General features: G+C 31.9%; 1 protein-coding gene and 1 long non-coding RNA gene across 2 annotated transcripts; one reads left to right on the top strand and one right to left on the bottom strand.

The window, feature by feature from the left end:
• Positions 1 to 521: 521 nt before the first annotated feature.
• Positions 522 to 23,338, bottom strand: LOC133175341 (uncharacterized). The gene is made up of 3 exons (XM_061310435.1): positions 23,319 to 23,338; positions 17,474 to 18,448; positions 522 to 829 (listed from the first exon to the last, which is right to left on the bottom strand). The coding sequence occupies exons 2-3, from the start codon at positions 18,419 to 18,421 to the stop codon at positions 542 to 544; spliced, it is 1,236 nt and encodes a 411-aa protein (XP_061166419.1). The 5' UTR covers positions 18,422 to 18,448; positions 23,319 to 23,338; the 3' UTR covers positions 522 to 541.
• Positions 9,447 to 14,195, top strand: LOC133175502 (uncharacterized). Its single transcript, XR_009719296.1, has 3 exons — positions 9,447 to 9,539; positions 13,302 to 13,384; positions 14,026 to 14,195. It is a non-coding gene; the product is annotated as an uncharacterized LOC133175502 (long non-coding RNA).
• Positions 23,339 to 23,684: the final 346 nt, after the last annotated feature.

Below are 23,684 nucleotides of genomic sequence, written 5' to 3' on the forward strand. Positions count from 1 at the left end.
TATTGATTCCATTAGTCATTTAAAATCAGTTGATATCCAAATCATAGGTATTGCAAATAAGAAACGCGCGTGCTCACGTATGTGTGTGTGCGTGTGTGTGTTGGGGGGGGGGGGGGGTATTTCATTGATCAGTGTATCAGTTTGCTTTTGCTGTTTGATAGGCACATGCCTGAAATTTAGAAAAGAAATCTATCTATTTTTACTGGCTGGTGTAAATATAGCGGGAAGGGGGTTTCTCGACAATTACGCAAAATGTAACAACCAAAAAATGCATTATAACATTTCGCGTTAATCCCATGTAATAAAATGTAATAACGCAAAATGTAACAATCCAAAAATCGTGCTATTACATTTTGCGTTATTACATTATGCGTTGATCTCGACACAAAATGTAATAACGCAAAATGTAATAATCCAAATTTATTACATTTTGCGTTGTTATTACATTTCGCGTTGTAACACTGCATAAGGGAATTATGTATTAATTTTTTCTGCAATAGATGCGACGTTAATCCCCGTAATAACAAAGAAAGAAAGCATTTTATTTTTTAAGTGACGTACAGCCCCCACACACATTTTCTCCACCGAATTCTAATGCAACACTGCTGAGAAACTGCTTGTCGATGAGAATGTTGAGTCTGTAGACATATATTGTGGCCGATGCATCATATGTCTCTTTACAAACTGGACGAAAACCTTGACTCTCTGGTCCATATAAACATTGACTAAAAGAGGATAGTTCCGCTGTCACATACAATTCTACTGAGTGAAGAGGTCCTTTTGCAGTTAACAGTGCGACATTTAACTCCGGACACGACATTTGTCCGGACTTTCGCCAACCACTTTTCCAAAGATACATGGAAACCATTTATGTCATCTGGTGGGATTTTTTTAATTGCACAACATGGACTAACCTTTACACCTGAATATCTTCTAGATTAAAAGATATTACACCTGCAATCAAGAAATCCCATGGGATTATGGTGGGATTTTCTCTCCTAACTAATATCCCACCATTATTCTGTGGGAGAAAAATGAGTTCTGTGGGATTTTTTCTCCTATAGAAGCAAAACTCCCATTTTTAACCTTACATGGGATTTTTTATCCCATAATTTGTGAAATAGGACAAGAAGTTCTATAATTGTCACTAATAGGATTAAAAGTTCTCTAACAAAATGATTTATAGAATATTTTATCCTACAGGAGAATGGAAATTGTTTTTATCTCTTTAATGTACAGGGAAAAACAGTCCATCTTCTTTTAATCTAATACAGTCAAGGGTCAAAATTATTTTTGAAAGCTTTTTGCCATATAATTCATTGCAAACTTAACATTTTAAAATCATTACTTTAATATTTCTACTTTAGCTTTATATCACTATAAAAAAAACTTTACTGCCATATTATATACATGCTGTGGTCTAGATATAAAATTGTTATTCTTTACTTTTATCAGTGTTTATCATAAACCTTAAATAGACTTCTGCATGGATATATCTTGAAATGATTTCATAATGAATGGTAACTAAAATATTTTTGTAAATATCATTGAAATAGGTTTGTAATGGGTTATAATTATAAGTGCTGAAATACTTCCGACCTTTAAATGTATTTTATGAAACCACCTTCTCGGGTGCTCCTTATACATAGGAGGGAATTCCATAACTGAACTGAACTAAAGCACCTTTCTTTTTGACTTATTCATTGCGCTGAGGTGATTGTGGACTAATTCAAGCATTACGTATTAAACCAATATCTCAATAAAATGAATATAAATGAGACTAAATTGATTTAAAAGTACGTGAATTAATCCTTTCAGCAGACTGCATCTTTCCCTGTTCTTGCATCACAGTTGCAACAATGCATTTACAGAATGTGTAATTTTACTACGAATACAAAGCGCAGTGGAGATCTTGATCGGTATTGGGTGGATTCGTCTCGACTATGTGGATTCACTCCGGGCGTTTCGTTTCATTCTAAATAAAGTATTCAATTGTTCTATAACGACTATATTTTTCTACTTTAAATGAATGTTGAATTATTTTTAATCATGGTAGCGTTTTCACTCGAAGAGCGTTATCAAATAAAAGTACTCAGCCAAGTGAATTTGCATGAAATAAAAGGAGAAAACTTGTAGTCCACTCAGGTTTCACAGTTGAATTAGTGGTCAAATAAATTCATATGTTATATGCATGCAGGTATCTGACTTTAAAAACTTAATTTCTATTTTTGAATAGTAATTATGACTATATTTATAAGGCAGATAAAGCTCTCCCTTTTTAAATAATTTATTTAAATTTTAAAACCTGGTCTTGAGTAGAAAAAAAGTCTCCCATTGGTCATTTTCTTAATGTTTCAAAAAATATACACAAATTCATTTATTAGGTTTGATTTACTAAGTGAATGCTATGACAAAAAAATCTATTCCAAACTGGCTAAATTTCATTGAAAAGTACAAAAAGTTATGGTAATTTAATTAAGTGAACACACCAATTCCTATCGATGGAGTATACCATGATGATGGATTCTCCCTATGAAAATTTCAGTCCTCTTACAATTTATCATTCTACATTTAGAAAGTACATGCTATTGCAAGCAAAATAATATCAAATTGGCAAAATTTCCTTGAGAAATAAAAAAGTTATGGCCATTCAAGAGAACACACCAGTACGATTGACAGAGTATAATATGATGATGGATTCTCCCTATGAAAATTTCAGTCCTCTTACAATTTATCATTTTACATTTAGAAAGTACATGCTATTGCAAGCAAAATAATATCAAATTGGCAAAATTTCATTGAGAAATAAAAAAGTTATGGCCATTCAAGAGAACACACCAGTACGATTGACAGAGTATAATATGATGATGGATTCTCCCTATGAAAATTTCAGTCCTTTTACAATTTATCATTCTACATTTAGAAAGTACATGCTATTGCAAGCAAAATAATATCAAATTGGCAAAATTTCCTTGAGAAATAAAAAAGTTATGGCCATTCAAGAGAACACACCAGTACGATTGACAGAGTATAATATGATGATGGATTCTCCCTATGAAAATTTCAGTCCTCTTACAATTTATCATTCTACATTTAGAAAGTACATGCTATTGCAAGCAAAATAATATCAAATTGGCAAAATTTCCTTGAGAAATAAAAAAGTTATGGCCATTCAAGAGAACACACCAGTACGATTGACAGAGTATAATATGATGATGGATTCTCCCTATGAAAATTTCAGTCCTCTTACAATTTATCATTTTACATTTAGAAAGTACATGCTATTGCAAGCAAAATAATATCAAACTGGCAAAATTTCCTTGAGAAATAAAAAAGTTATGGCCATTCAAGAGAACACACCAGTACGATTGACAGAGTATAATATGATGATGGATTCTCCCTATGAAAATTTCAGTCCTTTTACAATTTATCATTCTACATTTAGAAAGTACATGCTATTGCAAGCAAAATAATATCAAATTGGCAAAATTTCATTGAGAAATAAAAAAGTTATGGCCATTCAAGAGAACACACCAGTACGATTGACAGAGTATAATATGATGATGGATTCTCCCTATGAAAATTTCAGTCCTTTTACAATTTATCATTTTACATTTAGAAAGTACATGCTATTGCAAGCAAAATAATATCAAATTGGCAAAATTTCATTGAGAAATAAAAAAGTTATGGCCATTCAAGAGAACACACCAGTACGATTGACAGAGTATAATATGATGATGGATTCTCCCTATGAAAATTTCAGTCCTCTTACAATTTATCATTCTACATTTAGAAAGTACATGCTATTGCAAGCAAAATAATATCAAATTGGCAAAATTTCCTTGAGAAATAAAAAAGTTATGGCCATTCAAGAGAACACACCAGTACGATTGACAGAGTATAATATGATGATGGATTCTCCCTATGAAAATTTCAGTCCTCTTACAATTTATCATTTTACATTTAGAAAGTACATGCTATTGCAAGCAAAATAATATCAAACTGGCAAAATTTCATTGAGAAATAAAAAAGTTATGGCCATTCAAGAGAACACACCAGTACGATTGACAGAGTATAATATGATGATGGATTCTCCCTATGAAAATTTCAGTCCTTTTACAATTTATCATTCTACATTTAGAAAGTACATGCTATTGCAAGCAAAATAATATCAAATTGGCAAAATTTCATTGAGAAATAAAAAAGTTATGGCCATTCAAGAGAACACACCAGTACGATTGACAGAGTATAATATGATGATGGATTCTCCCTATGAAAATTTCAGTCCTTTTACAATTTATCATTTTACATTTAGAAAGTACATGCTATTGCAAGCAAAATAATATCAAATTGGCAAAATTTCATTGAGAAATAAAAAAGTTATGGCCATTCAAGAGAACACACCAGTACGATTGACAGAGTATAATATGATGATGGATTCTCCCTATGAAAATTTCAGTCCTCTTACAATTTATCATTCTACATTTAGAAAGTACATGCTATTGCAAGCAAAATAATATCAAATTGGCAAAATTTCCTTGAGAAATAAAAAAGTTATGGCCATTCAAGAGAACACACCAGTACGATTGACAGAGTATAATATGATGATGGATTCTCCCTATGAAAATTTCAGTCCTCTTACAATTTATCATTTTACATTTAGAAAGTACATGCTATTGCAAGCAAAATAATATCAAACTGGCAAAATTTCCTTGAGAAATAAAAAAGTTATGGCCATTCAAGAGAACACACCAGTACGATTGACAGAGTATAATATGATGATGGATTCTCCCTATGAAAATTTCAGTCCTTTTACAATTTATCATTCTACATTTAGAAAGTACATGCTATTGCAAGCAAAATAATATCAAATTGGCAAAATTTCATTGAGAAATAAAAAAGTTATGGCCATTCAAGAGAACACACCAGTACGATTGACAGAGTGTAATATGATGATGGATTCTCCCTATGAAAATTTCAGTCCTCTTACAATTTATCATTCTACATTTAGAAAGTACATGCTATTGCAAGCAAAATAATATCAAATTGGCAAAATTTCATTGAGAAATAAAAAAGTTATGGCCATTCAAGAGAACACACCAGTACGATTGACAGAGTATAATATGATGATGGATTCTCCCTATGAAAATTTCAGTCCTCTTGCAATTTATCAATTGACATTTAGAAAGTACATGCTATTGCAAGCAAAATAATATCAAATTGGCAAAATTTCCTTGAGAAATAAAAAAGTTATGGCCATTCAAGAGAACACACCAGTACGATTGACAGAGTATAATATGATGATGGATTCTCCCTATGAAAATTTCAGTCCTCTTACAATTTATCATTCTACATTTAGAAAGTACATGCTATTGCAAGCAAAATAATATCAAATTGGCAAAATTTCATTGAGAAATAAAAAAGTTATGGCCATTCAAGAGAACACACCAGTACGATTGACAGAGTATAATATGATGATGGATTCTCCCTATGAAAATTTCAGTCCTCTTACAATTTATCATTCTACATTTAGAAAGTACATGCTATTGCAAGCAAAATAATATCAAATTGGCAAAATTTCATTGAGAAATAAAAAAGTTATGGCCATTCAAGAGAACACACCAGTATGATTGACGGAGTATCAAATATGATGATGGATTCTTCCTATGAAAATTTCAGTCCTTTTACAATTTATCATTTTACATTTAGAAAGTACATGCTATTGCAAGCAAAATAATATCAAATTGGCAAAATTTCATTCAGAAATAAAAAAAGTTATATATAGCCATTTAAGAGAACACACCAGTATGATTAGGTGAGTTTTATTAACATGGCAAATGTTCCCTATGAAAATTGAAGTCTTAATTTTTACAATATCAGAATTTCTACTCTTTTCTATATCAGTATAACTTTAAATTTTGGGTCATTTTTAAATTTAAAGGATTGTAATTATATTGATAATTTTTTCAAGGAATGAATCAAAGAGCTGAGATGTATACCTATATAGTTTTTCTTCATACAAAAACTTACGATGAAATATGGCACAGTTAGATATTCTTCATTTAATTTATACACTTATTATTATCATTAAATTTCCCAAACAATTAGTTATGAAATGAAAAATACAATTTCTGGTAAATTGAGTCTAAATTCTATAAGTGATTGTAATCTGCACCATAAAAGACAGTACTGAATGCATTGTAATAGGAAAGGTCATATTATATGTATGCATATATATAAATTGGTAAAATTAAATTGAAATGTTAGAAAAGTATATTTTATGAATATATATTTTTAATCTGTTAAATAAGAAAAAAATAAAATGTTGAATAAATGATGGTTTTTTAATTATGAAAATGAGTTGCAACAGATCTTTGAATGAGCAAACCATGAAGCCTCATGTGTACATTCAAATACATGTATTTTGAATTTTTTTTTTTTTTTTTTTTTTTTTTGAAACAGATACCAATAACTGTTTTCATGTGATAATAGCACTAACAATATAATTAGTCCAACATGTTGTTACCTAAACTTAATTAAGAAGGTTAACTATATTTACTAATTATTAGCCATTGTCATCTTCATTGTTTTGCAGTAAAAAAAAAAACTATAACTATACATATTTTTGTATGTCCATTAATCAACACTTTAAAATGTTGTTGTTTTTTCTTGGAAAATGTTTTAAAATAATTTTTAGAGTAGGTACTCCAAAACAAAGTATATACACAAATTGATAATAAACAGGAAATGGCTCGAGTCATCATCAGTCGGTGTGGAGATGAATTGTTGAATATATGTGTATATCACTGTTTACATTGAAGTTCTGGGAAAAAAAGGTGTGAGAATATTCCCTTCAGGCTAAATTTTACAATATATTTTCAAAGGTGTGAAATTGGAATCCATTCAATGATTTCAATCTGATCACTCTTTTACAACATTATATAAGATTTTCCAGAATCAATAAATTACTCTAGATCTCTTGAAAATTCTTCAGCAAATCAAAGATACTGAAATACAATCAAGCCTTTGGAAGCAATTTCAGTACTCTTTTGAGATGGGGTGGGGTACATGTAAGGAGGTGGGCTCAACTGATGAAGAATTTATAGAAGCATACAACTTTTATAATTTTGTTGCATAATATTCGTAGCGTAAAAGAGACGTCTGCATATGGGGGCAACATTTCTTCTGCTTGATTTTTAAAAATTGTTTTAATTTTATTTTTTGTTTTACTGAATGACGATAAAATGTATGAATCTTTAGCTTTCCACCCTTACTCTGTATTTGGTGTTGATGTGCAGTGCTAAGTTTGTCCAATCTCGTAAGATTTCAATACATGTATAAAAAAAAAAAAAGAAAACCTGAAATAGACTTGAAATTAAACAACAGTGGCCTTATCGGCAGACATATGGCTGCAATTACCCATTTGTTTTATTTCACAAGTCCTGCATCTAGTATCTGAAATGTACTGTTTGTACACTTTGAATACAAGATTATTGATAGGAAAGTTAAGTATATGTGTATACTTTTCACACGGAATTTACATTTGGTACATCATTAACTTTCAAATATCAAATTATATATTTTTATTCATTTTTTCTATTTACAATTTAATCAGTTTGCTCTTCCACGAAAGATATTTTTAAATGCGAATGTGATCTACAGGATAACATTAAAACAAGGTCATTGAAGTTATATAGCAGAGAAACATATTATCTTCTTTATATACCAACAGTCCTAAGGGACCGCTTTGATTATTTACTATAATTTAAATCAAGGATCTATAAATTGTCATTTTTTTCTACTAAACTTTATAATAATTCCTTTTCGTCCAAAATTTCTTAAAATAAAAGTTACATTGGCTATTATTGTTTAGATGAAAAAAATAAATCACGTAAACGTAAAGACCATAAGTATTTAAAATCTATAACTTACATTCTAGAAAGGGACATAACTCTGTAAAGAGTATCGTATTATGCTATAGTGTCCTAGATCGGACATAGATATTCTTTAAGCTAGAGTTAAAGCTATAATTTTATAAATGATTTATTTTTATTTTATCGATAAAAAACAATAATAGGACATATTCATAAATGCGTCACAAGACCCACTTCGAGATATTGACTCTGCTGACTTCTAAATGCTTTAGCTTTGGACGGGACTATATTTTTGGACGGGGGTGTCGATCCCAAGTTAAGCTCAATCTGATTTTTTTTTTTTTTTTGATATTTGTCATCTGAGTTTGATTTCACAGAAAAATAATCAACTTCTGTTGTATTACCTGTTTTTTTTAATCTTGCAGTAAATGTTTGAATACTAATAAAGCAACTTAAGTCTGCTGTTAAACCTACCCCCCCCCTCCCCTTGCTAACTTCCAAGAAACCAATATCTTCACCCCAGATCTCCATAGGGTATGATACATGTATGTATATACCTAGAGGCATTTAAGAGTCTTTTGTTTTCCCCAGGTAGCAAAACTGTCACAATTTGCTTGGAACTAACAAAACATACACAAGGGATATTAACACACAGCAAGTCGATTTAACAAATGAATCTACAATAGAAATTCATGAAAAACAAACTCCATGCTTTTACTAAACCTTCGGATTAAGTCATAATTTTTTTTTCATTTTCAATTTAAAAATTAAATCCAAACAATTTTACATCGTTCATAATTGATAGCAAACAATTAATATAAAATTGCATACCCCCCCCCCCCCCCCATAAGGACAGATGATACAAACAAACGTTTGTCAAAAAATTCGAAAATATAGACTTGAATCATGTTTATGGAAGTAAAATGAATGCTCGTATAGCTTTTGATTTTTCATTCTACGTTTCACAAAAATGGGATTTGAAGTGACAAAAATTTATAGGTTACTATTGATTATCACATGAAGGATGGTTGGTGAATGATACAATTTTGAACATCATAGAAGGTTAACAATATATCAAAATGTCGTGAATTAAAAGAAGAAGAAGGGGCTTTATTGAGGCTATGTACTGACTGGACTTTTAAACTTGTACTGAATATCCCACTGACCATGCAAATAAAATTTTCTTGACTTTTCAAGGGAAACATTAATTTTTATTTTAGAGATACAGAGAGACTACCCACCCGTCCACTACCCCTCCTCCTTCTTATCATGTTCTCAATGATCATAATGATGTCCCATTTATATAAAATGTTAATATTTTTGGTATTGGGCATTTTAATTACCATTATTACCCATGGCAGTATTTACAACAACAACAAAAAAAATCTGAAAAAAATAGGCCTGATAATTTATTTCATTTCTTTGTTTTCTCGTGAACTATGCATTGTTTAAATTAAAAAAAGATAAACCAATAAATAAAAAGAAGCAGTAATATTCTATCTATGGATTCACTTCTTAAAAATTCTGTGCAGACGGATGCATTATATTCCTAGAATTACCCAATACCAACCAAAGAAAAAAAAAACGGCGACAAGATTATGAGGATATTGGAATTTCCACATGATGTTTGTAAACAAAATTATGACGAAGACCTGCTCTGTTTTTGTAAGTAGATCTAGAATTATTGAATTTGTTATTTATTTCATTTAAAGCATGTTAATACATGGCTCATAGATTCCTTTTTTTTTTTTTTTGAAGTCTAAAGATCTATAGATCATCCTGCACCTGATTCCTCGTTAACTGATGAAACAATCTTATGAATTTCTGTCACTGTAAAGTGTTTGCAGAGCTAGCAGTCGATGGGGTTATTCAGTAGTACATTATACAAGTTAACAAAGTAAATAATCGTCAGAAAATTATACACATCGGAATATTATTCTTTCGTTCGAATTTCCTCAATGACAACGTTGTAGGCTAGTATTCGTTCGTTCGAATATTCTCAATGTGTACACTAGCTGATGATTGTACTTAAAAAAATATACTGTCATGTCTAAATTTGTCTGTAATTTGCAAGTTACAATTTATAAGTATCTTGATCACAGTCATCAGCATTACTGATTAGAAAATTAATTATCTTCTCTCAGACATGGTTAAAAGTATCCTACTACTGTAGTGTACTAGGGATTAACAAACATTGCATGTGTTGCAAGTACTATTTTTTTTTTTTTTTTTTTTTGGTGTCAAGATAAATTTTGAGATATGGGGGGTCAGTGCTTATAGTACATGTCATGATGGACATAATTAATAACCCCCAAAACTCCTACTTATATTGTTTGGAAGTATCCAAATATCAAATTACTAATTCTCTGTTAGAAAATTGGTTGATCCTCTGAAGTTTACATAGGACATGTACCCACATGATTATTGATATAATCAATGTTTTTTTTTTTTTTAATCTCTGAAAAACAGTCTTAAAACTTTGAGTGAAAAATCAATCTTTTTACTGCTAAACTCATTTTTTATACCATGAATACATACTTAGGAATATCATTGTCATCTCCCTCGGGAGATGACACATTAAGTTCGTTTTCCGGAAGTGAAGTCCTAGTGTGAGCTGCCATCGATAAGCTGGTGGTCTGGCAAATGACCTGACGATGACACGATTTCTAAATATAGAGATGTAAACAAAATTGAGCGTTCTGCCTTATTATTACAAAATGGTCCATCTTAAAGTAAAACTACACAGGGTTCATTAGGATAATAGAGGTTGGATTGCTGGGGTGGTGGTCTTCAAAATACACATAAACATTGTATCTAGGTTATTGCGTAAAAAGTTTTCCTATTTCCCTTGGACCATCAAAGAGTGGAATGATAGTCTCGGCAAATACACCTGACACCTTTAGGTCTCAGGTGATCATCTTCTAACCATAAGTAAGAAATATTATTAATATTAACCTTTTAAAGTTTTAATTTTTGGTCATATCATGCGCACTAAATTTGCCATAATAATCAGCTTGTTGATTGTGGGCAATACTTGGCAGAAGCAGAAACGATGGTCAGCGCGCGGGGATCAAAATACACAAAACATGGCATATTGAATGTATAAGCCAAGGCGTGGATCCAAGATTTACTGACGAAAGAAAACAGTGAAAACATTCACGTTAAATGCATATATATAATGGCAAAAACTTAACTTTTATATGTACTTACTGCCGTATATGAAAAATAAAACAGAACTTATTCAAAAAAAATAAAAAGAAATTTTACCTAAAAGCACAATTTAAGCAGAAACATAAATTAATGTCTCTGATTTAAGTACATTGTAGCTCAGTGCTGCAGGCATTGGAATAAAAATAGTAAAGAATCATTATGAGTATTTTCTCGGATGTCTTCACTATTCTTTTTTTCTTTAAAATTACTCCTGCGGAAAAGTTTTAGGAAAAACACAATTTTCTTGACCTGGCTCAGGTTTTTTAAGGATTAATAAATAAAGCAACTTATCAATTTAATTCTTTATGCAATTCTAATTTGCATTTTTTTTGTTAATGGAAAAAAGTAAAAAAAAAAAATCACTCCTCATATTCTTGAAATAAAGCCAAAATTATAAAATTTGTGTCTCGTGGAACAGCGTATAAAATCGATGTTGGTAGATTGAGGTTCTTTTCAGTGTGCCAATACTTAATTTTAAATGGTAACTTTTCAATTTTATAACCTCTCTATGCATGCTATTTTCCCACAAGCGTATACGTGTACATGTACTTATATTATATATACATAATATAGCGTTAACACATGAATCTGCATATTGGCAGCAGAAGGATATGATGCAGGAGTGTCTCAATGTTTTCCTTGATATTCCCAGTGGCTCGATAGCCAAGTCACTTCAGAGGATACGTTTAAAATAAGGAAAATCTTTGGAAATTATAATTGAGGTTCGGATTAATTTAAGTTAGCGCTTTAAAACTGCTTTGCTGTTATAGTAGGCGACTAGAAACTAAAGTCAAAAGAAACGCTAAGGTTTTATCCATCTTCATACGGAACAATTGTTTTATATCTAATTTTTACGAATATTTCTCAGTGGTTAGATTTCTTTTTACAGACATTGTACAAAAAATATTCAAAATGAATAAAGCATATTTACAACAAGTAAAATAATATAGGCATGTAGCAACAGGAGGGTCGTCCCCCTTCCATGTTTTTCCCAAACATTAAAAATATTCATTCAAAGGCGCGTCCTTGCCCCATCTTCCATCTTTTGTTGCAGTATGGTACGTCAAATCATCCCATGGGAATGTACTATAATATAAAATATGTTTGTTGGAAAAGTTTTAATCCTCCCTTTCAAGAAATGAAAATGTGGAGTTTGGACAGCCCCTTTTTCCCCTTGTCAAAGATTGTTCAGATAAGTCGTCGATTTTTTTCTCCCCCCTTCCCTTTTTTTCAAAAGCGATACTACTGCATGTAATAGCTGAAAAAATAATGTAACATTCCACTGTTTATTCTGTGACATTCATGAAGCCAAAGAGATGACATTTATGGCTTTCTGGAAAGCCAAACTTGTTATTAAGTTATGTTCATGTTCTTTTGAGGGGAAAAAATATACATCATGTAGATGCTTATGTGTAAGTAAATTATAAAAGACAAAAATGCTAGGACTTTTTTATTTTACATATTTATTTGTAAAAATATTTTTTCTATTAATTGGAAATGAAATAAAAAAAAGTTCTAGCTTTATTACTAATAATATGATTTTTTATTAGAATTGATAGGATATTGGATGTTTAAGAAATAAAGACCGCATTCTCGTGAATGTTGCAGGATAACCTGCAATGTTAATGTAGACATAGATTTAAATTACACAAGGACTCCCATGCCAATTTCAATAGTCCTCGCCCACTGAAGTCAAACACAAAGGTAGTCGCACGAGATTTACATGCATATTTAGCCTCCTTAGCGTCAGACACAGAGACAGGTGCGCACGAGATTTTCATGCATATAAGGCCTTCTTAGCTCCTGACCTATCGACCTGCCTAATTTACATTCCGATAGAATTATCAAGAAATCAATTCCGCTAACTTTCAAAGAGTTACCACAGAGAAAAAAAAAACAGACATGGAAATATTATGGCATGACATCATGAAAAATTCTCAAGGGCATAAAACTACTATAATACAGATACCGGTAAATGTATGCAGAACATGCACAAAGTTTCATTTATGGTATATTGATAGATAAAACTAATTTATACTTTTATACTTCGACCTCAGTAGGGGTAAATTTTAGTGTCAGTCATTTTGGCTGGATCGAGAAATTTGAGTGATCGATATTCAATTCATTTTCTAATTTTAGTGAAAAATTTAATCCATGCTTTGTTATTATACATGTAATTGGTATTGTATGATTTATTCTATTTTTTTTCTTTAACAGAAAATGAAGGTATAGTAGCTGACATATAGTGTACATGTTCCACTTGAAGATTTGTCCCCCTTGTAGATACAAGAAATGCAAAGGTAATTCTTTGTGAAAATAGAGAGAATGAATAATAAAATTTTTCAAACCATACAACAAAAACTACTTTGAATAATTAGTACGCAACCAACCATTTACAATTTAATTTTGCAGTTTTATTTCTTTAACATTGAAAAAAAATCAAATTTGATATTTTTTTTAGCTCTACTGGTCAGAGACCAGAAGAGCTTATGGGATAGGAAGGTGTCCCTTGTCCATCCGTCTAGCTGTCCGTCTGTCTGTCTGTCCATGGCGTCTAGTTGTCTGTCTGTCTAGCTGTCCATCTGTCTGTAATTTTTCAAAACACTACTCCTCCTACAGTTTTATTCTGATTTCAATATAACTTAGACTGCACTAAGGTACATTTCAATGAACGGTGCTGCCATGGTTACTAAAAATAGAAATTTCTGTAAAATTCCTTTAAAACGCTACTCCACCTACAATTTTGGTATGATTTCAATATAATGTGGCACACAAGTAGACTACACTTAGATACATAATTCTATTTATTGCTGTCTGTTGCAAAGTTTCAAATCCAAGTGTTACTTTTTCTTTGTTATACATATAGACCAGTAGAGCTACAGTCTCATCAGAGACTTCTGGTTTATCCTTTTCATCACACAGCGACTTTTTTTTTTTTCAGTGTACACAGATACATACACATAAAAGGAGACATCACCTCATGATCTGTGGATCCATTGAAAACTTTAAGGACAAAACTTTTGATAATTCATTCATGTATAGAGTGTTGACTCGAATATTGAATATCTAATGAATGGAACCAAGAGAATTAATTGAAGAAGTATTATATTGTATATTACTCTTTTTATTCATCTGTCAAATTTCTTAATTAAAAATTAAACTTAAAGGCTTAAATAAGGATTTTTTTTTCATTATTTTAATTAGAACAAGTTCTTTAATTTATTTTTCTCTTATATAAACGGGCATTTAAGGTCATACGCAACGTAGTTTGCACTTTATTGGGTTCTTCCCTGGAGTTGAAGAGTTCCACTAAATGAAGGACCTGTGTGCAATATTTTTATTGTCTATATATGGATTTGTAAATCCCTTCTAAAATAATTTTGATAAAAAAAATCTGGAATTTATGTTTTGTAATTTTTGTACATTTTTCTTTGAATAATGCAAAATTTTTCAAACTTTAATATCTTTTCAAAATCCCTGGAAATGCATGCTGATTTTTTGTTTAAAAATATGTTATATGGTACATGTATTATAAGTTTAAATTTAGAATATCTTGAAAAATTATCAGTAGGCAAGGTATTTTGCGTATGTCCTTAAATGTAAAATGAAGGTATGTGTACCTTTATTCAATGAACTAGGGAACTCATGAAGTGTGCATATTTATATAATAGTGTTGTATTTTGCATGCACTATTCTTAAAAAGTAGTCAGGGTTTGACAAATGGTGCACAAGCCGGAGGCTTTAGGTATAATGTACAGATAGTTTTAGAGAATAGTAGTTGAGTGATGGGGGCAATTGCAAGAAACTATTTTAGAAGAATTATTTTGTTTATTTTTCATCTTAAGTGTTAGCTGCAGAACTGTAGCTCTCTGAAAAAATATATATTGACAGACGGGAGAGCTACAGTGCCACCCATAGAAAAAACTGTATATTTATTGTGCACTTTTTGTGCGCTGTTTCTCGATTTATTTTTCAGTGTTTTTAAAACTGTCATCTCAAAATATTACTAAACGTGTGTTTCTAACATATTCTTTCACTGTTTCCACAATAAAACATTCCTTATAATCGTTTTTAACAGCCCTCCTGGCCCTGAAATTGAAATCATTGAAAATTTTGCCTATTTATACTGCCATTTTGGTCTTCACGAGAATTCGGTCCAACGCACTTAGTACAAGTGTAAACTACGAAAGTTATAGAGGAGTAAGGACTTTTTTGAAATGTAGCTTTTTTTTCAATTGAGGTAAGAATTTCGAAGAATTAATTCAGAACCGAGCGCACTTTTTTGTGCGCAATAAATATACAGTTTTTTCAATGGGTGGCACTGTAGCTCTCCGGTCTGTCAACATATATTTTTTCTGAGAGCTACAGTTCTGCAGCTACTTAAGTGTAAAATATTTGAAACTAAGTTTATATATATTATAGGACATTGATATTTATAACGGCGTCTGTGTTGTAATCGGTAGCGCGTCGGACTGACAATCTCGGGGTTGTGAGTTCGCTCCCAGGCGTGGGCGCAGTCAGTTTTTCTTCAGAAAATGAAGTCGAGCACTATTTCGGCATAGTATGCTTATGCTATTTAAATCCTTAGAACACTATGCAAGAATAGTAGGGTATGGGTTATGTAGAGACAAACTGACAGGAAGCATAATAATTGACAATATGCATTTATGACAAGAAAATTGAAAATCTTCCTGAAAGAAGTTGAATAAATTTAAGCCACTTAAGTACCAATCTAGTTAAAATTAGATGTTAGATCCGCTCACATAGTCACTACAGTCAGTTTAGCGAGTATGCGTGCGGATCTAACATCTTATTTAAATTACACGTAGATTGCTGAGGTAAAAGTTTAATACATGTACCCAATATCATTCTGCTATATTTGCATCCGCGTGGGTATTAACAGTGAGCATTAACTAACTGTGGCCTGGACCTCTTATTTTATGTGTTATGGGGTGTCTAAAACAAGGTCCATGCTGACGTTTAACAAAGAAGAAACTTGCAATGGCCTAAGGTGACTTGGCTATTATCAGTTGAATACATGTCAATGGTGCATGGTTATTATATGTACCAAAAAATAACAAGTAAAAGATCAGCAGAGTGCTTTTATTAAAGAAGTAACAGAACTAAGGAAAACTTGTTTTCTACTGGATGATATGAAACAATGAGTAGAGTACCACCGCAAATATTTCTGGATCCATGCCCTTTCATCATGTTTATTTTTGAACGGGTTCAATGAACCGTCAAAAATTCTTGATATGTTTCTAAGGTGTAGGTAGAAAGTTTTGAAATTAGTGAAAAGGTTGTTAAATATTTTTAATGCAAACTACCAGTAAATGTGCATAATGAAGATGGTTGAATTTTTTTCAACATTATTTTCTGTTCATTTGTCAGATCGGGTTCGTTATGTGTAAAATAATTTCCAGCTGTCATTGGAACAAAACAAGGCATGATCAGGATCATACAAAGAAAATTAAAAGTAAAAATTAGGTAAATTATTACAGTTTGTGCATCTAAATAAGTTTTAAAACTCTCTTAAGAATCTCAGAGTGACTGATACGACCCAATTTCATGTGATTTTTTAATTGGAAACCTATCAGTTTAGTGCAGCAAACAGGCAAAGATCTAACAACGTGCATGGATCTGATCATGTTGTAAAGCTTGACAAATGGCACTTATGCAATAAATTAACCTAAATGATTAGGAGGAAAATAAACAAAAAAAGATTTGTTCTTTCTTAATTGCATTTTTGATTTTTCCCATTCAAAATTTACATACAAGGAATAAAAGAAGGTAATCTACATACAAGGGAAATTGCCTTTTTACTTAAAAAAAAAACAAAAACAAAAAAAAAACTGAAAGTTATAGAGATAAAACCACTTTTGATTTTTTGATCTTTAATCATTGAAAAAATTAAACATTACCCCAAAATTGGTTAATTTTAAGAAATTTAAAAAAAAATGGTTTAGGAAACACATAACTTAAATGAAAATAAATAATTAATAGAAGTTAAACTGTTCAATAGTTTCTTTATTTGGTTTAAAACTGTTGTTTCTTTATCCCATGGGAGAATTTTTTTCTATTTTGTAATGAATATGGGATAAATCCCACATTTATAAAGAGATGGGAGATTATCTTCTATATACAAGTATATGGGAGATTTTGTCCCATTATAAAGCATTCATGGGATTTTCAAACTTCTATGGGAGAAAAAATCCCACAGAATACCTTTTTCTCCCACAGAATAATGGTGGGATATTGGTTAGGAGAAAAAATCCCACCATTATCCCATGGGATTTCTTGGTTTCAGGTGTAATATCTTTTTACCTAGAAGATAATCAGGTGTAAATTTTGGTTCATGTGTTAAGTTTTAAAAAATCCCATCAGATGACATAAATGGTTTCCACATATCTTTGGAAAAGTGGTTGGCGAAAGTCCGGACAAATGTCGTGTCCGGAGTTAAATGTCGCACTGTTAGTTATGTTTATAAATCCTCTGCAACCATCATACTTTGCAGAAATGTAACTATCATATGGATGGAAATCTAAAGAAATATTCTTTAAAGGATTTCTATACCCAAGTAAATGAGCAGTGATGGGAATGGGTCCAACTTGAACAGGCCCACCAGATACAACATACGTAACATTATTCGGAGAAATTCCTTCTGACCATATCCACGCTTTTGGAAATGATTTTCCCCAGTTCTTCTCCATATGAGCAGTCCCATGTCTCCCCTCGAATACAATTTCTCTGCCTTTTTTGAACTTGTACGACACAATAGATGAACGAAGGCTGTATACAAACCAATGCAACGGAAGTGGAAATTTATCCACCCATCCCTCAGGTCCTTCGCCATCTGGACCCCATGGAATAGGGGAAGATAACTCGCCATCAAGAGAGACATTTCCAAATTTTACACGAAATGAAGAGGACGAGACGTTACTCCGGAAGAAAACGAAGGAAACGCTGTTTTTTGCAAGCCAAGTAAAGTTGGCTGGTGAAGAAATGTCCGGATTTTTATCAACTGGTTTACCTTTCACTCTCACTTTAACGTCAGATGAATTAAAAGTAGCATCATGGGAGAAGAGTTTACATCCGGTTACTGAACACGATCTCACTAAAATGCTGCAGAGAACAGGCGGGTAGTTATTCACACTCTTTGACACGTCAGGTAATACTTGCCCAAACAATAATCCTATACTATTGCCATTGTCAGAATCTATTAACCGTATATACCATCCCTCGAAAAAGGGTCCACGTTGAGGAAAAACATGAGGATCAAATCTGTTTCCCGATATTAATGTTACTCTGAGTAAAATACATAGCCACAAGAAATACATAGCTTTTGTATTTTAGGGTCAAATATCCTGCAAAGAGATAGAAAAAAAAATGGTTATTATATCAAGAAAACCCCAGAACAATTTTTTTAAAAAATCAAAAACAAAACCAGATGTCTTTGAGGATACAGTATGTCAACTGCTTTAAACTTAGTCTGAAAAAAAGGAGCTTTAAATACTCTCCGTTGGAACTTTCTCCTGTTATGAGATGTCATATGTTATGAGATTTTTGAATCAGACAGGATCAGCAAGTTGTTAATGTCATTACAGTGTACTTAGTAATGCTTCTCAAATTATGTAATTACAGAATCTATAGGAGTTTCATTTTGAAATGTTTTCGATTAATATGGTATATTCACTAGCAAGTTTGCATAAATTACCTAAATGATGCTAAGAAGGTATGTACATAATGATTTATTTTTGTGTCGCCTGCAGAGCAGCACAAAGGGACCACTTTACTCGGCGTCTGTCTGTCTGTCTGTCCGCCTGTCTGTCTGTCCTTCCGTCACACCCAAACTACCCATAGTCCTCTGCGTCTCCGCACATAGGTTTGGTACAAACGAACTCTGGCGGAAGTTTGCGTCACACCCTATATCTCAAGAACTGTAAGAGGTATTGATTTGATATTTTGCACATAATTATATTGCTTAGCACCATGGCTTTTGTAAATTACCATGGTTACCGACCTCATGACCTTTAACCTACTTTTCCAAATAGTTAATAGTGCCGATATACAGCATATTTTTGACATTTAAGAGGTAAGCATATGCTATTTAGCATGTGCACTGTTTGTCACAAGACAATATGATACATGACAATCTAATTAAAATTAGATCTTCCATTCGCTCCCCGATTTTTTATAGGCGACATAGGGTGAATTCACCATGCATCGGACACCCTTGCACTTCAACAAGTTCTAGTGATATCGCTACCGACCGAATATTATCAAAATGGAACTTAACATGTAGTATGTGGTTAAAATATAAATTTTTGACACAACCGTGCCCTATTTATTGAGAAAATATCATTAAAAACCGATTTTTTCGAAATAAGTCAGAATTTACCAAGGATCGGACAATATTCACCATGCATCGGACATACGATATTTGAACCAGAAAAATATCATACCTTGATCTTGGTGCTTTAAAATTAGTGATATCGAAAGATTTTTATCTTTTATTTAAAAATTAACCTTCTAATTAAATTTGAATGACTATTTCGATCCTCAAATATGAAGAGTTTTTAGTTGCATCAAAACGCCTTAGAAAGGCTTTACAATGCTAGTATAATATGACAACTCGCGCCTTTGTCTCGTGGGTTATAATCATCTAGTTTAAACAAATAAATTGAGTCCACTTCTAGTCATCATATATCGATAATTTGTATTTTCACTGAAAATTTAGAGTTTCTATTTTCTATTTCCGTAAAAAACAGCTGTCATTTGGGTTTTACATGAAAATGGAAGTGATTACCCATGCATCGGAAAGTGTCCGATGCATGGTTAATTTGTGTCCGATGTACGGTGAAATAAACATACTAGTTAAAAACAACTCTAAAATATATAATACAAACATTGAAGTAAAATTTTTGAAAAATTTCTGTAATATTATCAATCATTGGCAAATTTTACCAAGGTCCGACCCATTCCGTTGACGTCTATTTAAAAGAACGACAACTCTAAAAATTGCAAAATCGTAAAATTCTGGTTACTCCCCTTTGATGATGCAAAATATGACGTAATTTCAAGGCCATTCTTGTGGTATTTTTATCACAACATGAAAATAAAAATCGACATCATTAAAAAGTTTAATTCTTCATCTTTAAGACAGAAACAAGTAAAAACATGGGGAGACTCAGGTTCAATGAAAGTTTATTGCTTGAAGTTGTCCGAAGCAAGGTATGTGTCCGATGCATGGTTAACTCACCCTATAAAAAATCGGGGAGCGAATGGAAGATCTAATTTTAATTAGATTGGATAAATGCCAGCATAACAATCAAACTGACCTTGACCTTTGACCTACTTTGCAAAAACTATCTCGGGCAGTGTAATGAAACTTATGACTTTTGCATTTTGAGAGGCAGGGTTAGATAATTAGCATTTATACACGTTTATGAGCTCGTGATAGTGTACTTTGAAACCGTTTGATATTTAGTTACCACACAAACTTGTATTTATATACTATGAAAATTCATCGGGATCGGTATTCCACAATGGATTGTATAGGCTGCAATTACAGTAAAGACAGACTGAAATCTCTTTTGGAGGATTGTTGGAAACACGTGTTAATAATAGACAAATAGTTATTTCTAATAATTTCAATTAAATTATTCATTTGAGGGTTATGGAACCATATTTTCTGTGTCAGATTCTATCGCAGTCTTATACTATCCAAGGATGCCATTTTTTCTTTGGAGGCAAATTCATGAACTATTAGTCTATCATGCTTATACATAGTAAATAAAAAGCTGATCACTCTTAGATTTATTTACACCTTTAATGAAGGTACAAAGCAGGCTACACGTGTGTTCCTTGGAACACTCTAGTTATATATGCAACTATAATTGACTGTACTAATATTTTGCTATCATAATGATTAGTTTATGAGATTGATCGATTTTTGTAATAGAACAAACTTCCTTTGTGAAACATAAGACATTTGCTTTCCAAGTGAAAAAATCTCACATGGATCTGTAGGCATTTTTGTTCCCCTAGGGACTTTCCATTTTTCCTATCTAATGAATTAAACTTTGACCTTATTATGGCCCCATTCTACACTCCAAGGGTCTACAATTTGAACAAATTACTCTAAATGGGGATGCTAGCATATTATAATATATGACTAATGAATTTCAAAAAACAATTTCATACATTATATTATTCGCAGGTAAAATTTTGAAGCCTATGTACATGTAGTCCCACTTTGGCCACAAATGTCATTATGTAAAGAAATCTGCATCTACATTACTTACACTGGAATGCTTGCATATTAATATGACTAATAACAATGGTCCTGCTGTCCTTGAGAAGAAGATAGAGTTATTTCCTAAGATACATGTATGCAAAGTATTTTCATGAAAAATCTTTGGTCCCTTGTTGTGGCCCAACCCTAGCCTTTGGGGTAAGGATTTGAACAGAGTTGAATCTATGCTGACCTGGGATGTTGAATAATTGTTGATAGATTTTGTCCAGACAGTTTTTTAAGGTTTTCCCAAGTCAAAGGTTTCTGAGTTCTGATTTTTTTTTTCCACTTGAGCAGAATGGATCAGAAACCCTTGACTTTGGAAGATGGCCCTGACCTAGCCCGGGGGGGGGGGGGGGGGGGGGGGGGGGGGGGGGCTATTATTTGTAGAAACATGAATCACACTCAGTAAGAAACCTTTCACATAATAAGTGTTAGTTCTGTCTGTGTGATTCTTGAGATTTTCTATAAGACAATAACCACTGCTTACTTTCACTATTTTCCCAATTACATCCTCTTAAAGAAGGGCATGACCCTGATGTTCATTTGCAGAAATTTGAATTCCCTTCATCCAAGGAAGTTTTGTGCAAGTTTTGGAGTAGAAGTCAAAAATAAGAAAAGTGTCAAAAAAGAAAAAAAAAAGACACACAAAGAGGACACAAAAGACAGACAGATGGATGGAGGGCATTTTTCTATCCGGAGACTTTTACTCAGGTGAGCTTTATATGATTAGGAATCTCTCAAGAACATCTTTTGGAATAAGTACCTTAAATACAATTGATTATCTTTATTTACTTATGATCTTTCAGAGCTTATTAAATGTTACAAACATTAAATTTATTTGTGAACTGAAGAATATCTTCTTTTATCCTTTAATTCACATTGTGATGGAAAATTTCTCATTTCAGAACAGACACACAACTTATATAGAAAATTACGAAAGGTGAAGTATCATGATACATACTGTGATACATTCCCAATGTATTATGATATACCAGGATACCCTTTATGGGCTTTAGACAAATTGTTACACTCTTATAAGTTAGTAAGCTTTGTCAAGCTTTTCAAAATAGCTTGATAAAACTAGTATCTGTTTACAGATTTTAGAAATACATTTTTTACAGAAATTTATATAAACAAAAAGTTGCAAGTATGTGACTACTCATATTTGTACTATGGTTTATTAAGGTTCATGGATACCCTGATAAGAAAGATAATTCTCACTGGATAAATGAATATTCTTCTTCTATAATGTTGACAAGTTAATGGACCATTTCTGTAAAATTTTGCCCTGCAAGATTATGTTGAAATTAAGTGCATTTTAATTATGAATTACATTTCTTCTGGGAAAAAAAATCATCAGAAATAATTTTATATGAGTGAGCAAAAGGATGTGAACCTTAAAAAAATTATCCAATTCAAACACTGCATCTTTTGGACACTTTTAATCAAAAGATGTAGGTTCCATACTTCGAGTAACTGTATTATACCACCTTGTGTACATTGAGCCATGGATAAGTAGGAATGCCTTACATAGTGCTAAATTATTGCCAGCCAATTATCTTGTTGGCTAGAACATGTAGAAATGACTTCCTATTTAATTTCATTTATGAAGTAACTGTGTAGTTACAAATCATTCAGCAACTTCATTAAGCCCAAAAATCATGGGAGCATTTTGATGAGGTTATTTTCATGCATTTTTTTAAGAACAGTACTAAGTTGAAGGTTATTCCTGAGTTATTTCACAAAAAGCGGTCATTTATCTGTTTCGGTAACTATCACTGCATCAAACAGTCATAATGCGACTTTTTTACATACTGAATTTAGAAAAAAGAGTAAAGAAAAAAGTATGCAAAACATTACCAAATTACACTACATATAAACACAGCAGAAGACATACACTAAATGTATTATAACATCTAAAAATGTAAAATAAATACCTTAATCATTGACATAAACATTTGACACAAACCGGAAAAAATGATGGGTACGTGTTTCTTTAAAGTAAAACCGGATGCGTAAGAGTAATTCCTTTCCGGAGATCAATATTCGATACATGTAAACGATAAATTGCATTTGTATTTTTTACTTTCTTTGGATGATTATCGGCGCCTTTTGTCCATCTATTGCTGATGAGAGGAAAGGCGAACTGAAACCAACGATCCTAAATAAATTAGCCCAGGTCACTAAAACAATTCGACACGAAAACATCATCTTCGTGAATTTTATTATGAAAAATATTTTTAGCAAATATTTTATAATTTAGATTTTCAATTGACTATGTATTTTTGCTGCATTAATCATTT

Source organism: Saccostrea echinata, unplaced genomic scaffold (assembly GCF_033153115.1).
Source record: "Saccostrea echinata isolate AGI-Se365-2 ecotype Australia unplaced genomic scaffold, CSIRO_AGI_Sech_v1 ptg000062l, whole genome shotgun sequence".
Lineage (NCBI taxonomy): Eukaryota > Metazoa > Mollusca > Bivalvia > Ostreida > Ostreidae > Saccostrea > Saccostrea echinata.

Coding starts and splice junctions, on each gene's coding strand:
- LOC133175341 (XM_061310435.1), bottom strand. CDS start 18,421: ATGTATTTCTTGTGGCTATGTATTTTACTCAGAGTAACATTAATATCG. Junction 830..17,473: donor GATATGTGGAAACCATTTAT/GTCATCTGATGG, acceptor GGTTGGCGAAAG/TCCGGACAAATGTCGTGTCC.